The sequence below is a fragment of the Danio rerio genome, chromosome 19 (assembly GCF_052040795.2).
Source record: "Danio rerio strain M-AB ecotype USA chromosome 19, GRCz13ab, whole genome shotgun sequence".
NCBI classification, from domain to species: domain Eukaryota; kingdom Metazoa; phylum Chordata; class Actinopteri; order Cypriniformes; family Danionidae; genus Danio; species Danio rerio.
Genome location: NC_141039.2, coordinates 8613831 through 8630308, shown reverse-complemented (window position 1 = coordinate 8630308; position 16478 = coordinate 8613831). Strand labels below are relative to the sequence as shown.

General features: G+C 34.8%; 2 protein-coding genes and 1 long non-coding RNA gene across 5 annotated transcripts in view; 2 read left to right on the top strand and 1 right to left on the bottom strand.

The window, feature by feature from the left end:
• Positions 1 to 16478, top strand: part of mllt11 (MLLT11 transcription factor 7 cofactor) — a 369526-nt gene that overhangs the window by 273079 nt on the left and 79969 nt on the right. The gene's annotated exons all lie outside the window — the stretch shown is intronic.
• lix1l (limb and CNS expressed 1 like) lies at positions 1190 to 14930 on the top strand. 3 transcript variants are annotated; one of them, XM_087294924.1, is made up of 7 exons: positions 1196 to 1246; positions 1350 to 1727; positions 7169 to 7332; positions 7515 to 7655; positions 8741 to 8836; positions 8919 to 8996; positions 10802 to 14930. In XM_087294924.1, exons 1-7 carry the CDS (start codon positions 1198 to 1200, stop codon positions 11054 to 11056), a joined length of 1161 nt encoding a protein of 386 aa, XP_087151050.1. In that variant the 5' UTR covers positions 1196 to 1197; the 3' UTR covers positions 11057 to 14930. The 3 variants fall into 3 exon arrangements, with proteins under 3 accessions (NP_001119911.1, XP_087151050.1, XP_087151049.1); NM_001126439.1 differs by having other exon boundaries at positions 1190 to 1727; positions 7169 to 7293; positions 10802 to 12400; XM_087294923.1 differs by having other exon boundaries at positions 1225 to 1727.
• Positions 2738 to 16387, bottom strand: LOC137488468 (uncharacterized). Its single transcript, XR_015516465.1, has 3 exons — positions 16229 to 16387; positions 10760 to 10971; positions 2738 to 7369 (listed from the first exon to the last, which is right to left on the bottom strand). It is a non-coding gene; the product is annotated as an uncharacterized LOC137488468 (long non-coding RNA).

The following is a 16478-nucleotide window of genomic DNA, read 5'->3' as shown; positions in this document are numbered from 1 at the left end:
CAATTGTTAACTTCTGGCTGCAACCGTATCTGATCTACCAACATTCCTGATTCCCCCGATTTATTTCCTGACATAAAGTGGTTTGCCTGCTTTATAGACTTATTTATGTTAGGTATAAATATAATATGTATATTTCTTTAAAAAAATAAAATACAAATCTGAAATGATGTATTATTGAAATGCAATTGTTGTTTTACAGAAATTTACCCAGAGTTCACCCAAAACAAAATTGTACTCTCTCATATACTTCATGAAACCGTTTGGGGTTCTTCTATAAAATCATCTATAAAAATGTTTAACATTATGCCAAGATCAACAAACTCAGTGCTGAGATCTCGATTCCAAACTGAAAACAGCATGTCTTTCAACAAAATAAACTAAAAGGGAAAGTTCACCCAAAATTGCAAATGAACTCACTGTTTACTTTTTGCTTGTTTACTTTTACCCTGTTTAGTTTCTTTCTTTTGAGCACAAATATTTAAATTTTTAAAAGACATTTTAAAGTAAGCTGCAAACATTTATAGGAAAAACAAATCACTACTATGGAGGTCAATGGTTAACTGTTTTGAGGATTTTAACAAATATCTTCTTTTTTTTTCAACAGAAAAAAAAAATGGTTTCGTGAAGTATGAGTGTGTACGTTTCTGTTTTGGGTGAACTCTACAATTCTGTGAAACAATTGCATTTCAATTAGACATCATTTAAGATTTCAATTCTTTTTTTTTTTTTTTGAGTGCATTTTTGTTTTGGGTGAACTCTAAATTTCTGTGAAATAATTGCATTTCAAGTATCATGCATATTTATACATAACAAAAATAAGTCGAATAGTCTACAAAAATGTAGCCCCAATTAATCAAAAGTGAAGAAGTGTTACATTATTAATATGTTATTTTATCCTATTCCCATTCAAGAACAACAATTTGACAACGTGTTCTTCAAAAGCAGTACCATCTTAAACTAATTACGTCAACCATGTTTAGTAGCTGCTCTCTCAGTGGCTCCAGATTTCAGCTTCAGCATCTTTTGTTCGCGTCATTTATATAGAAGACTTTATTTACACAGACTTACCCAAACTCTTATAACAAATATTTGGAAAGGGGAATGTTTACATGATTTTGGATACAGAGATTTGAGAAGGGCTGTCCGGACATGCCACGTCACGCAGCGTGAATCCGTCTATTGGTCAAACTCGAGCATATGCTGCTCCTTTTTCCTCCCCATGGCAGTTTTACGCCCCAAACTGTAAATAATATTTTGTCCAATCAGCCTAACAAAGATCGTACCCTCGAGAAACACTTTTGATGACTGCCATATGCTTTCCTAATCGGCTTTGCGATCGCTTGTAGAAGTCGTTTCCTTTGTGTTGGTTTCTTTTGCAACACTTTTCGAGACAATGGAGTCTCTTCGCCATCAGCGCTTGCAGCCCGGTATCGGATACGGAGCGAGCGCGACCGGGACTCTCCGTTCCCTGCGGCCCGGTGTTACCGGTACCCTTTCCTCGGCGCAGGGTTCACACGTCTCGGTGTCTGCCTCACCGGGGCCGCCACCACCTCCGCCGCCACTTCAGCTCCACAGCCTCGGGTCCAGTTTTATGGGCAGCGGGTTCGGGTCGGTGGACATGGCGGCGGGTCTGGGTCTGTCCAACCCCACTAACCCGGCGGTTCTGAGGGAGGCTGTGGACGCCGTGGTGCGGAGCTTCGCCAAACACACGCAGGGATACGGCAGGGGTATGTAGCCTACTGAGCGAACATGGAGCTTTGCATTATGAGAGCATGGGGTCGTTAGTAAACAATGAGAAGTCTTTACAGAAAATAGTATATAATGCTATTTTGAATTGCTTGGCTATTTAATGGCATTTATGCAGACTATTCACACATATTATTCGCACTATTCATGTTTATACATCATAAATAATGCTGGGTTACACATAATTCCTTCATGTTGTCCTAACACAAATGGATTAAGTTAACTTAATTGTTTTCACAAATTTAAGTAGATTGAACTTAAAACAATTAAATTGTCCACCAAAAAATGAAAAATTGTGTTGATTCAGCTTATTTTAAATAAGTTGTTAAGAACAAGCAGGAAAAATCTTTTTTTAGTGTATGTGGCGTTGTTATCGAATAACTTTTTTCACAATCATCTTCACAAATAACATTATATTTTCTTGGGCTTATTCTGTTTGACCAGAACTGAGCTTTTACAAAATATAAAATATTTACTATAAATTGTTTTATTTAAACATGTAATAACAAGTTTAACGAGACATTCTACAAGAAGCGTATATATTCACTCATAAAAAACGTGACAGGGCCTGACCTTTAAGCTCGTCTTCCTCAAAAAATCATACAAAAACAAACATAAAATCATAGAATGCAAATCCAATTAGATCTACTCTATTTTGTAAACAAAGCAAGTCTCTCATATAATATATCTACTAAAAGACAGAAAATATTACTTTACAAACTGTAATATAAATAAATCATGAATATTTTCATATTAGTCAATATTATTAATGTAATAAATTTAAAAACTGAATAAATATAAATTTACACACAAGTAAATAAACAATCAATGATGGGCTAAAAACCTGCGGAAATCTGCGCGTGCAGATTCTGTGTGGGCCTAGTCATAGACTTAATTGCATGCATTTTATATTAAATTTAAAGCAAATGTGACAGGACTGACAGAAACACGAGGACAATTGTAAAATAATTTGTATTTTATATCTGCAGTATTTATTTGTAGAATTTATTTATAATTTTGTGTATTAAATCAATTGTTGTGAATGATAACAACTTAAACTTGCCATTTCTGAAGATTTTTTCCCCCTAAATAACAGTTTTTAGCATAACAAAAACCATTAAAGCTGTAGGTTCAATTGGGCTGAGGACAAGCACATTGACAGGGTTTGTACATTTGTAAAGTACAAAAATCTGAGAATCCAATGAACGACAATTTCTTTACAGAACATTCATTCATTCATTTTCTTTTCGGCTTAGTCCCTTTATTAATCTGGGGTCGCCACAGCAGAATGAACCGCCAACTTATCCAGCATTTGTTTTTATGCAGTGGATACCTTTCTAGCTGCAACCCATCACTGGGAAACACATACACACTCATTCACACACACATATACTACAGACAATTTAGCCTACCCAATTCACCTGTACCACATGTGGACTGTGGGGGAAACCGGAACACCCGGAGGAAACCCACGCAAACGCAGGGAGAACATGCAAACTCAACACATAAACGCCAACTGACGCAGCCAAGGCTCAAACCAGCGGCCTTCTTGCCGTGAGGCAACAGTACTACCTACTGCACCACTGCATTGCCCACTTTTTACAGAACAACTCACAGAAATCAGTCCATTTTAGAAATTTTCAGAATGAAATACTTTTTATTCCCTGTATTTATGTGTTTATTTCAGGGACAGATAATGTGTGTTTCTGATAGAATGTCCCCATTACATGTTTTACATTTAATTTTAAATTGGGCTTTAGCATGTTGGTTTGCAGTTGACTTATATAAAAATACATTATGCAAGCATTCATTTTTAAGTCTCTCAAAATTTGACTTTTAATTCAGAAATTAGAAACATCATCATCATCATCATAAGGAGATATAATTCTTATAATTCAGAAATACATTAAAAATGCAATTCATCCAGAAAATGATCATCATAATAATCAGACGTTCTCTTAACTTTCTGCATGAATTGCATTTTAAATGTATTTCTGGAATATTTAATAGGCAGTTAATAAATAAAACAGTACCACAAAACTGACCCACTTCTGGATATTTCAAACAAACACACTCAGAAATATCAACTCAAACTTCACAAGAATGTTAAGCTTTTCTCAAGCTTAAACATTTAATTGAGCATATCTCCCCCAAAACATAACTTCTGGCTATTTCTCAGGGGGTTTGAACCTTGCTTCACTCGAAAAATGAAAAGAAAATCTATTTTCAGCTAAATAAATAAAGCCTGTTAATAGAATCATTAATTTTGTTGCAGTGTTTCAGTATTTCCATAAGTAAACACACCCCTTGGCTTTATTAGAGTTGCTCTAATATAAAAGATAATTAATCTAAATGTATTTAAAATAATTTGTGATGCATTAAAACAACCTTGAGGATAAAAAAATCCTCATCAATAATAATCATCTCTTTTTGATTTAGCGAAAGATTGTTTTCCATTGATTTTTATATGTATTAGCTATACTGTTACGGCAGATGTTCTTCATTTCGCTCCCCAGACAGCACTTTGCAGCACCACAGGCTTGTTTAGGCATTTGATTAGAGCACTCAAAATACAGCAGATTGAGCTTCCTGACATGCTGACCTAATTACAGTCAAGGGATTATTGTCGGATAGATTCTGTTGCAAGCTTTCTTTACAGGCAGGTTAAGTGTTTTAATCTACCTCCGAGACACCTCGAACCTTCAGAATGAACAGGCAAGAAGTTCAGCCTTCATATGCCAAAGAAAGGTCTTTATATAATTACTGTATGTGTGAGTGTGATGTGTGGCTGTGATGGTTTTCACATTTCTTCAGTCCAAATACGCAACCCTTGTTTCCTGTTAGAAACTAGTATCTAAGCAATTCCACAACAACACTCTTCCTTTATATCAGCTGTTAAATAAGCATGTGCTTTTGATTGTGTGGGACAGTCATAGAACACCATTTATGAACTGACAAGCCTAAAAGTTGATATGTTGGATTTATTTTGCCCTCTGTTTTGCATTTAAACAAACACATTTATTCATTCATTCATTTTCTTGTCGGCTTAGTCCCTTTATTAATCCGGGGTCGCCACAGCGGAATGAACCGCCAACTTATTCAGCAAGTTTTTACACAGCGGATGCCCTTCCAGCCGCAACCCATCTCTGGGAAACATTCACACACACACTCATACACTATGGACAATTTAGCTTACCCAATTCACCTGTACCGCATGTCTTTGGACTGTGGGGGAAACCGGAGCACCCGGAGGAAACCCATGCGAAGGCAGGGAGAACATTCAAACTCCACACAGAAACGCCAACTGAGCCGAGGTTCGACCCAGCGACCTTCTTGCTTCTTGCCAAAAACACATTTAATCAAACATAAATGTAACATTCATATTTCAAACACACATCTACTGACGCTGTTCATTCAATACATCATATGTCTTAAAAATAACAACATATTCTATTAAAGGAATAGTTCACCACAAAATGAAAATGTCTGTCATTATTTATTCACCCTCCATTTGCTCCAAACCTGTTTGAGTTTCTTCCGTTGAACAAAAAAGAAGGTATTTCAAAAAATGTTGGAAACTTTGACAGCCTTTGACATCCATAGTCGGAATATGAATTAATTAATTTTCCTTCGGCTTATTCCCATATTTATCAGGGGTTGCCACAGTGGAATGAACCACCAACTATTCCAGCATGTTTTATGCAGCAGATACTCTTTCAGCTGCAACCCAGTACAAGGGAACACCCATTCACACAAACATACACTCAGACAATTTTGTTTTACCCAATTCACCTTTAGTGCATGTCTTGGAGTTAGGACTGTGAGGGAAACTGGAGCACCCGGAGGAAACCCACACAAACACGGGGAGAACATGCAAACTCCACACAGAAATGCCAGCTAGCCCAGCTAGTATTCAAACCAGCGACCTTCTGGCTGTGAGACGACAGTGCTAACCACTGAGCCAACGTGCCGCCATAGTAGGAACTTAAAAAAACAAAAAACTATGGATGTCAATGGCTGCTTGTTTTAAACATATATTCACATCGTTTAATAAACTGAAAATCAATTGGCTGATAATTGAATATTAATCAGATGGTGTCATATGAAAATAAGGGATACTGTTTATTTTTTAACACATGCAAACCACTGCAGAAATGTTCTAATCAACAGGCCCATGTCATATACAGTTCAGATACTTAATAAATAACCTACTATAAATTAAAAGCAGTAACGTATGCTATGTTTTTTGTTTTCACAAGCTTTGGAGATGTAAAAAAAATCCGCTTTTAAATAATAGGTCACCTATAGCTTTTACCATGAGCCATGGCTATGTTCAAAATAGTATCAATGTTTTCAAAGTGCACCGTGAGGGGAGCACAATTGTAAACATGAAGATCGCTAAAACTGAACTGTAAAAATAGTTTGAAAGCAAATTACACTTTGACTTTAGTACTTTTTAATTTGTAATCATTCCAAGTTTAAATGTTAGAAGGTTCTAAATGAATAGGGCATAGGGGGGATAACAGGGATTAGAACACAGCCAAGAACTATGTTTCTAACTACAGCTCTAGAGGTGTAGTTGCAAGTTTGCAACAAAATTTGCGAATGCTCGTTGGAACGATGGATTTAGGAAACGCCAAATCAGCGAACTATGTTTGTAACAAAGCAGTTGGTTTTCCGAAACACACCGGAGAGTGGTTGTTTATTTTTTTTAGGTCTAATTTAATTTACTTTATTTTGTTTTCTTTCTATCATATATAGAAGGTTTTAATTGTGTTTGAATATAGCCAAGTTGTGAATTAAAGTTTGGGACTAGTTTGGATAAAATGGGGTAAAAGTTTGATTCTCTTCAGAGATCCTGCAATTCTATTATGTATTTTGCTTAAGAATTGATAAAAATGTTAATTACTAGAAAAGACAATAAGCATAAAGTCACAAAACTAAAAAAAATACCTTTATCAAGTGTATGATGATGATGATACAGTTGAAGTCAGAATTATAAGCCCTCCTGTATATCTTTTACCCCTATTTCTGTTTAACAGAGAATGTTTTTAACACATTTCTAAACCTAATAGGCTTAATTAGGTTAATTAGGCAAGTTAAGTTAATTAGGAAACCATTGTTTAACGCTGCTTTGTTCAGCAGACAATCAAAAAAAATATTACTTAAGGGGCTAATAATATTGACCTTAAAATTATGTTAAAAAATAAAAAACTGCTTTCATTCTGGCCGAAATAAAACAAATAAGACTTTCTCCAGAAGAAAAAATATTGTAGGAAATACTGTGAAAAATTCCCTGCTCTGTAACATTCACAAAACAAAATTTACAGGAGGGCTCATAATTTCATCTTCAACACTATGTGAAATTTTATGTTGCTTCAAGTTACACTATATTTACACTCATATGTTTGTGATGGCGCAGTGAACGTTGTGGAGGCTCTGCAGGAGTTCTGGCAGATGAAGCAGTCCCGAGGCGCTGACCTGAGGAACGGAGCTCTCGTGGTATATGAAATGGTCCCGTCCAACAACCCTCCATACGTCTGCTACGTCAGTCTCCCCGGCGGCAGCTGCTTCGGCAGTTTTCAGGCAAGCTTTTCACCCCTTTCGCCTCCAAACCTCAGATCTTCAGAAAATAAATAATTGTGATTGGGTTGCCATCTGTGTCTACATATTTGCCGTTCAATGTTTTCTTTTGAGAATCTTTTGGAATTGAGAGTATTCAGGATTCGATTACGCTGTGGTTAAATCTGCATCTTTGATCTCCTCAGTTCTGCCCGACTAAAGCTGAGGCGAGACGCAGCGCAGCCAAAATCGCCCTGATGAACTCTGTTTTCAATGAGCATCCGTCAAGACGCATCACTGATGATTTCATAGAGAAGAGCGTGTGTGAGGCGCTGGCTTCTTTTAACGTGAGTTCACAACGTGTTTTATTCATTAAATGGAGAATTTATTCGAGATTCTTGCTTTAGTTTCTCATCCTTTTGCTGTGCAATCTGATAATGATTTTCGTCTCCGGTGAAACATAGCATGTTTTGGTTTTGCTTTTTTACATACATTTCTTTTTTATTTATTAATTTTTTTACTGTTAACCCTTACCTGAGTGCTATTATACAATATTAATTTATCAAGTTACATTTGGATCTCAGTATGTGCCCTCAAAATACATTATTGCCAGGTATATACTACCTGACAAAAGGTTGGTCGTCGATCCCAGTTGTAAGAGTAACAAATAATAACTTGACAAAAGGTCGATTTTTCCAATGACTCATCTGTTGAACTGCATCCCAATCATTACAAATACTGCAGAAGACCTATTGGAATCCACATGGACCCAATATTCTCACAGAAATCAGTCAAGTTTGGTGAAGGAAAATCATGGTTTGGGGTTACATTCAGTATGGGGGTGTGCGAGAGATCTGAAGAGTGGATGGTAACATCAACAGCCTGAGGTATTAAGACATTTGTGCTGCCGTTTACATCACAAACCACAGGAGAGGGCAAATTCTTCAGTAATATAGCGCTCATTCTCCTACTTCAGCCTCCACTTTAAAGTTCCTGAAAGCAAAGAAGGTCAAAGTGCTGCAGGATTGGCCAGCCCAGTCACCAGGCATGAACATTATTGAGCATGTGTGGGGTAAAATGAAGGAGGCATTGAAGATGAATCCAAAGACTCTTGATGAACTCTGGAAGTCCAGCAAGAACGCTTTCTTTGTCATTCCAGATGACTTTATTAATAAATTATTTGAGTCATTGCAGAGATGTACGGATGCAGTCCTCTAAGCTCATGGGAGTTTTACACAATATTAATTCTTTTCCACTGCAGCATAACTTTATATTCTATACTGTACATCTTTTCTGTTAAATGACAAGACTTTTGTCCAAGCAAAATCAGAACTTACTGTCCTAACTAAATAATTAAAAATTAAGGCATGATTATATTTTATTTTGGTAAAATAAGTAATGAATGAAATTTGTTCTCATTAATCTTCTTCAGGGTAACAGAGAGGAAGCTGATAATCCAAGTACAGGCATCGGTGCTTTTCGGTTCATGTTAGAGTCTAATAAGGGGAAATCAATGCTAGAGTTCCAGGTAAGAGAAATAACGATAGGACTGTATTGAAAACATGTGAGTAATTGTATATGTGACTTTACACTTTACAATTTGTTTTTAGGAACTGATGACAGTTTTCCAGCTTCTCCATTGGAATGGAAGCCTCAAAGCCATGAGAGAAAGACAGTGTTCCCGTCAGGTAAAGACAAATCAGTGGTTTTCAGTAAAAGAGGAATTGAGTAATTAGATCTGATAACACCCACATTAGTCAAAAAATAACTAATATCTATTAAATAATATCTATTCAAATCTGAAAATATCACGTACATTAATGTGTCAGCAAGTGTTTGGGAGCAGAGATAGATATGTAAAGTAAAGAAGACGTTGATAAAAAGAAAGTCTTATCAAAGAATTAATTTTTTCTAATATTAGCAACTAAAAATGTACAAAAAAGTCAATCAAACCTTGAACAATTCCTTAGGGATATAGGATCAGACAGCTGCTGCAAAACCCAAGGTTATTATTTTTAACAAAAAAAAAAAATTCTTAACCTTACATTTTTTTTAATCAGTAATGATTTTATTTAGATATTTATTTATTAATGTTTACTTTATTTTATGGAGACTTGCTGACAGTGAAGCATTAATTATTTTCATTTAGTTAAACTTGACTTGCTGATAAGACAAGATTTCATTGGAATTAAAAGTTAAAACTTGTAAAGAAATTAATAATTTTTGTTAAATGTTAAAATTTCAGAATTTACTAATACATTTTCAAATATAAAATTCAATCAAATTAAAAAACAAAACAAAAACAAAACATAATTTGTAATAATTAAATTAAAACAGAAAAATATGAAAACATTACTAAAAACTATATATATATATATATATATATATATTTTTTTTTTTTTTTTTTTTTTTTTTTTTAATCTTTTATATATATATATAGTAATCTACACAAATATAGTAATACTAAAATAAAATTATTCAAAAACCCAATACGATTACTTTTTGCCACAAAAAAGCTGACAAAAGCAATTTGATTAATTTAAATAATATACAATTGGGGGAAATAAGTGCTAAACACGTCGCCATTTTTTACCAAAAACGTATTTCTAAAGGTGCTGTTGACTTAAATTTTTTACCGGATGTTGGAAACAACAAGAGGTAAACATACATGTAAAGAAAACAACTAATTCATTTACAAATGAAGTTATGTGTAATAAAATAATATGACACAAAGAAAAAGTATTGAACACATGAAGAAAGGGAGTTGTAGAACGGCAGTGAAGGCCCAGACAGCAGCTGAAATCTCTCAGTAGTTCTTCAGCAACCCTCTGCCCTTCCTCTGAGTAAATTAATCTCAGCTGCTTCAGTCCAACATCTACATTAGCAGGATGATGAAGATTAAATCAGGGTGGACATTTCAGCAAGACCATCCAAAACACAGTCAAGTAAACTCTCAAATGCTTTCAGAGAAAGAAAATCAAGCTGTAGAATGGCCCAGCCAATCACCTGACTCGAATCCAATAGAAAATACTAAATAAAGATCAGATTTGATAGACAAACCCCACAGAACCATCAAGATTTTTACACTTTTGTAGAGTTCTGTGAAAAAAATCACACCTGAGGAATTCATGACTTAATTCTCCCTTTGAGAGGCGCCTTTAAGCTGCCATCATTAAAAAACCTTTTACATAAAGTATTAAATACGTGTCAGTAGTTCAGCCATTTTTATCTTTGTGTACTTTCTTAAACTTTAGCAGATTTTTGTTTTGTTTTATTTATATGTAAGTATTGTTTGTGTTTTTACCGAAATCTGGTTCAAATCCATGCCAACAGCGCCTTTAGAAATATTATTCCCAGGAAAAACCCTGACATGTTCAATATTTAATTCCCCCACTGTATCTCTCTAATTTCTTCTGAGTGTTTATTTGAAGCACTGATAAGTTTCACTGACCTGCCCGTGCCGTCTATAACAATGATTCTCCTCTGTAAACAGGAAGTTCTGGCTCATTACTCCCACCGAGCGCTGGACGACGACATGCGCACACAGATGGCCGCCGACTGGGTGAGTCGAGAGCACACTTTATCCGGGACCATCAATCGAGAGATGGCAGCGACGGAGCGTGAGCTGGAGGAGGCGCGTCTAGCAGGACGAGAGCTGCGCTTCTATAAGGAGAAGAAAGACATTCTGCTGATGGCGGTGGGGCAGTTAGGTGGGTCCAACACTACAACCCTGCCCTGCACATGCTGAAGAGTCCGAAAACGCGGCCTATGATTGTACAAGACAGCCCTCCAAAACTCAATCTGTCTTTTATATATGTGTGCGTATGTGTGTGTTTGTGTGTAAGAGTCAGCATTTTGAATTATTACGCAGGCAAAAACCATGAAGATGAATGATATTTGTTTGTTTGAGATCTGAATATGTAAGGAGTTTTGAACTTGAATCTGAATCAAGTGCTATATTTCTATTATTACTATACCAGTATTATCCTCCAGTGTTATCAGTTGACTGTACTGGCACATGGACCTGCTCTAGCTATGTTGCCATCCATGTATTTCCGAATAATTCTAGATGATGAGCATAAAAAAAAAAAAGATTTCAGATTCTGAGTCAGATACTTTTATATAAAGTTGAGGTCAGAATTATTAGCCTCCTGTGAATATTATGTTTAACAGAGCAAGGACATCTTAACAGTATTTCCTATAATATTTTTTCTTCTGGAGAAGGCTTATTTGCTTTATTTCAACTAGAATAAAGTTTTTTTTTTTTGCAAAACAATTTTAAGGTCGAAATTATTAGCTCCCTTAATATATATCCAATATGTTTCCCAGAGATGGGTTGCGCCTGGAAGGGCATCCACTTGCTGGATAAGTTGGCGGTTCATTCCGCTGTGGCGACCCCGGATTAATAAAGGGACTAAACCGACAAGAAAATGAATGAATGAATGAATATATCCAATATATTTTTTAGATTGTTTCCAGAACAAACCATCATTATACAATACTACTTTAACATGCCTACTTTAATTATTAAGCCTTTAAATGTCTATTTAAGTTAAATACTAGTTCCTTGAAATATATCTAGCAAAATATTACGTACTGTCAACATGGCAAAGATATAAGAAATCAGTTATTAAATTACTATGTTTAGAAATGTGTTGAAAAACAGAAATTAAGAGGAAAAAATATACAGAGCGGCTAATACTTCAGGAGGGCTAATAATTCTGACTTTAACTGTATACACAAGCAGTTATCGCATATAATGGCATCCACTAACATTGACAAAATTTTACATTTGAGTGAAAAAGGCAAGGAGAAAATCTTTTGTTAAAAAAAGAAGATACTTGAGTTTTTAGATATTTTTTTGGCCGTTTAAAAACTCAAAATACATTTCTTATGCGATATTCTAATTGTTCGAAGTTAAATTACAATTGCAATTGTAAGTTAAATACGCAGCTTTGGATGGAAGCATAGCTAAGTTGGAGATTTGGGAAAATCAATTTTGAGGCCTTTTGAAAATCTTGCATTGTACTTATCATGAATCCTGTTACACATGAGCGATGCGTTCTTTTGGGCACGTATACACAACATTTTCAACAAACAAGCTAAAAAACTTGTTCTATTACACGACAATTAGATATCAGGACCCTGAAAATGCAAATATTTAATATAAACAGTTGTTTCCAGAGATCTCCATCTCGATGTACAAACTATAGCGAAATTGACATCAAGCTTGGCGCCAAAAAACACGTAAAAAATGCTAATCGTTTTGATGCCCCCTTGACGATCTGACAAATTTGACAAAATACAATAGACACAAAGCGTATATAATATAATATATGCTTCACTTCCAAATTTACACTGAGTTTTGTATTCCTAAAATTTATGTAAACTACTTTGACGTCATGTATGACGTAATTTTTGATGCCAATGCTACGTCAATTTGATTTTGTTTTGGCATCAAAGTAGTCAACTGACATCAATTCGGATTGCATTTTTAGATTTTTTATGATGTTGTTTCGACATCAAAGTGCCCGTTGGGGTACCGTAGTTAAAACACTTACATTATTATCATGTGTATTACTTGTTCAGTGTTTTCAGTATGTCAGTAGGATTTGGTCAGATACCCATATGTGCAGCCCTGATGGAGATACTTGGATGTAAACATCAGCATTGGATTACATGGTAATCTTCTCCCGTATACAGTATTCTGCTTATTTATGTTGCCGAACCACCTGAAAAATGTGTGTAAGCTTCGAAATTACATAGAGAACGACTTAGCAAGCAGGAAAAGGTGACATATTTGTGACTAACTAAATTTAAAAGGCTAATTTCTGCTTGATTTGTTGAAACTTTTGTCAGTGTTTAGTACTCGAAATGTTTTTTCTGGTCTGATGGATTAGTACATGCCAAAACATGACAATAGTCACTTTCCGCAGCAGTAATCAACCATATGTGCGCGTTTCGTTCAGTCCAGTTGCGTTGTTTACATTTAGCTCTCCAATATGGCTGACTGATGACGCGTCATGAAAACACTCCATAGGAATGTGCGACAATTTAACAACAATAACAACAGTTATATACTACAGAACAGTAGGGGCGCAGTGACAACGCCATCTACTGGCCTGGGATACATAATACAGCAATTCAAGTCACTTGCGAGGGACATTTTAACAAAATTGTTGTTGTTTGTATGCAAAATCTTTCAAAAAATCTAATTATAAGTAGATTGGTGTTTTGTAAACGTACATTGGAGAACTCGCAGCTCATTCATTTGTGTGTGCGGTCACAGCAATACAGTACATCTTAATACTCTGCATGTATATTCACAAAATAGCCTTGCTCATTTATTTGCTTTGAGTGGATATACACAGTGTTGCGTTTGTAATGTAAATCATAAGTTTAATTATATAAACACATATATACGTATCTAAACTTTTCCTGAAGAGCCAATTTGCCTTAGCATAAACTGTTTGCTAGGGGAAAGTAATGTTTTGGTTTCACAAAGGTCAGATTTTTAACACACTGTTCGAGAAATCCCAGCACAGGAGGCCGATTCCTCAAGCCTTTTTTAATATCGAAGAACTGAAGCTGTGCCCTCATTATATTGCCTTCCGTTACTTTGCGATTGTAGAGCCGTCGTGCTCGTTTCAAGGCTACATTTTATGTCTACCTCCACATTGAGAGCTTTTGTGAACGTTTATTAGCATATGCAAATGCAAGTGCTGATGGGATTTGTGTTAAAGTGAGCAACGACAGCATGACTCTCGTTGGTTTTCTAACTCAAAACGGTCCTTATAGCCTGTTCTGTGCTTATAAATTACAGAAAAATACAATCAAATATTTTATTATGTAATCCCATTATTATTTCGTTATCATAATTCGTTGTATTGTAATTGACTATTACGTATTACTGGGTGAAGTAATGATGTGAGCTTACTAATGTGCTATGTGTTTCAGTATTAGGGGCCCAGACAGCAGTTTTCATCATTTAAATTAAAGTCCTGGTAGTTTATTGGCTGGTATTATTAAAAATGTTAATATAGACAGACAACATTACAGTACTTACCATGACAGGAATACGAAAGTTTATTTTAATACTCCAGAAAAAAATTGTCTGATCATCTGAAGCCCCCTTTATTTATTTATGCAGACCATGAATTTTGTGAATACATTTTGTGATGAACGGGCAATTACTAACAGTACTATTTGCGGTCAATATTATATTATATTTTCAATGTAATAATTGTCTTGTTTTCTTTATTTTTTTACCTTTGTATTTTTGATTGTGTAATTTGTCTTCTGAATCCATCCTGTTTCACTGAAGTGTATTGACATGTAAATTGCATATACATCGCATATTATATTGCGTATAATTTTGTACAATTTACTACAATTTCTCTGCTGTTTTCTTTTTTTTTACGCTTTTGTTTACCAAATTTATTTTTCAATTAATACTCGAGGTAGTGAGATTGAATCAGTGCATGTGAACACATTTTATACACTTTCTGTTTGTTTTGTATGACTAGTTTAATGTCCATTTGACATGTTTTATAAGATTTGGATGCATAGCCAATTTTTGTTGATTTATATTCTTTACAAATCAATAAAAAGCCTTTTCATAAGTTTATGGTGCAGCTTCACAATCTTGACTGATCTTGAATGTGCTTTTAAATGTACCATTTCCACAGATTGGGATCCATGAGGGCAATTAATCAATAAGTAGATTGTTAATTATTTAAATATATTCTATAATAAATGTCTTTAGCGTTATCAAAGGCAAAAATTAGCGGTTGAGAATCTGAAGACTGACTTCTGAGTGAGGTCTTTTATTTTGAAATAACTTGGGTATCTGCTTGTATGTAAATCTTTTTGTAGTTGTTTATAAGATAATACACAAATATGAAAAACATACATGTTTAATAATATATATTACATAAGTGACTAATTCACCTCCTTAAACAAGTAAACATTTTTGTCATGCAAAACGCACATCTAGCTATTTTAACCACTTTTTTGTTTGTTTTATATCAATAGTTTAATGTCCATTTGACATGTTTTATAACATTTTCATCCAAGAATTGCCAATTTTTGTTGATTTAAATTCTTTAGATATTATTAAAGAGCCTCTTTATATAAAGTTATGGTGGAGCTTCACTATCTTTACTCTTAAACTGAATGTGCTCTTTAAATCTTACCAATTCCACAGATTGGGATTGATAAAGGCAATTAATCGATAGGTAAAATGATAAATGTTCTATAGTAAATGCGTACTTGAAATAAAATGGCAAATTAGTTTTGTTTTTTGGCGGTGGAGGATCTGAAGACTTTTACTGATAGGTGTCTTTTATTTTGAAATAACTCCATTATTTAGGTATCTGCTTGTATGGAACTCTTATCATAAATGTTTGTTTATATAGTTGTTTATAAGGTTATATACAAAAATACAGAAAACAAACATGTTTAATAAATTGTATTAGTATCATACTAAGCTAGTGACAAATTCGCCTCTGACATTTTTGTCAGGCGAAATGCATGTCTACCTATTTTATACAATTTCTGTTCATTTTGTATCAGTAATGTCTATTTTACATGATTTAAAGATTTAAATATGTATCCATTTTTTGTAGATTTATATCCTTTACAAATCAATAAACTGCCTTTTAATATAAAGCAGGCATGTCCAAACTCGGTCCTGGAGGGCCGGTGTCCTGCAAAGTTTAGTTACCTGGCCGATCAGAAACCTGAACTAGCTAATCAAGCTCCTACCAGGCTTTCTGGAAACATCCTTGCAGGTGTGTTGAGGCAAGTTGGAGCTAAAACCTGCAGGACATTGGTTCTCCAAGGCCGAGTATGGACACCCCTGATATAAGGTAGCTTCGCAATCTTGACTCTAAAACCGATTGTGCTCTTTTAAACTTACCGTTTCCACAGATTGGGAGTCATGAAGGTAATTAGGTAAAACGTAGAAACTTCAAATACTTTTTTTAGTAATGCCTACTTAAAATAAAATGGCAGATTTGTTTTGTTTTTTAGGCGGTTGAGAATCCAACGCCAAACTTTTACGTCTTTGAGTGAGGTCTTTTATTTTGAAATCACTTCGTTACTTAGGTGTCTGCTTGCATGCTTAACGTCATAATTCTTTGTTTATATAGTTGTTTATAAGACAAATA

Excerpts from the sequence above, each read along its gene's own strand:
- lix1l (XM_087294924.1), top strand. The coding sequence starts at position 1,198 with ATGCTGCTCCTTTTTCCTCCCCATGGCAGTTTTACGCCCCAAACTGTA. Across the intron at positions 1,247-1,349 it reads TTTTACGCCCCAAACTGTAA|TCGTTTCCTTTGTGTTGGTT; the intron begins ATAATATTTTGT and ends CGCTTGTAGAAG. Across the intron at positions 8,997-10,801 it reads AAAGACAGTGTTCCCGTCAG|GAAGTTCTGGCTCATTACTC; the intron begins GTAAAGACAAAT and ends CTCTGTAAACAG.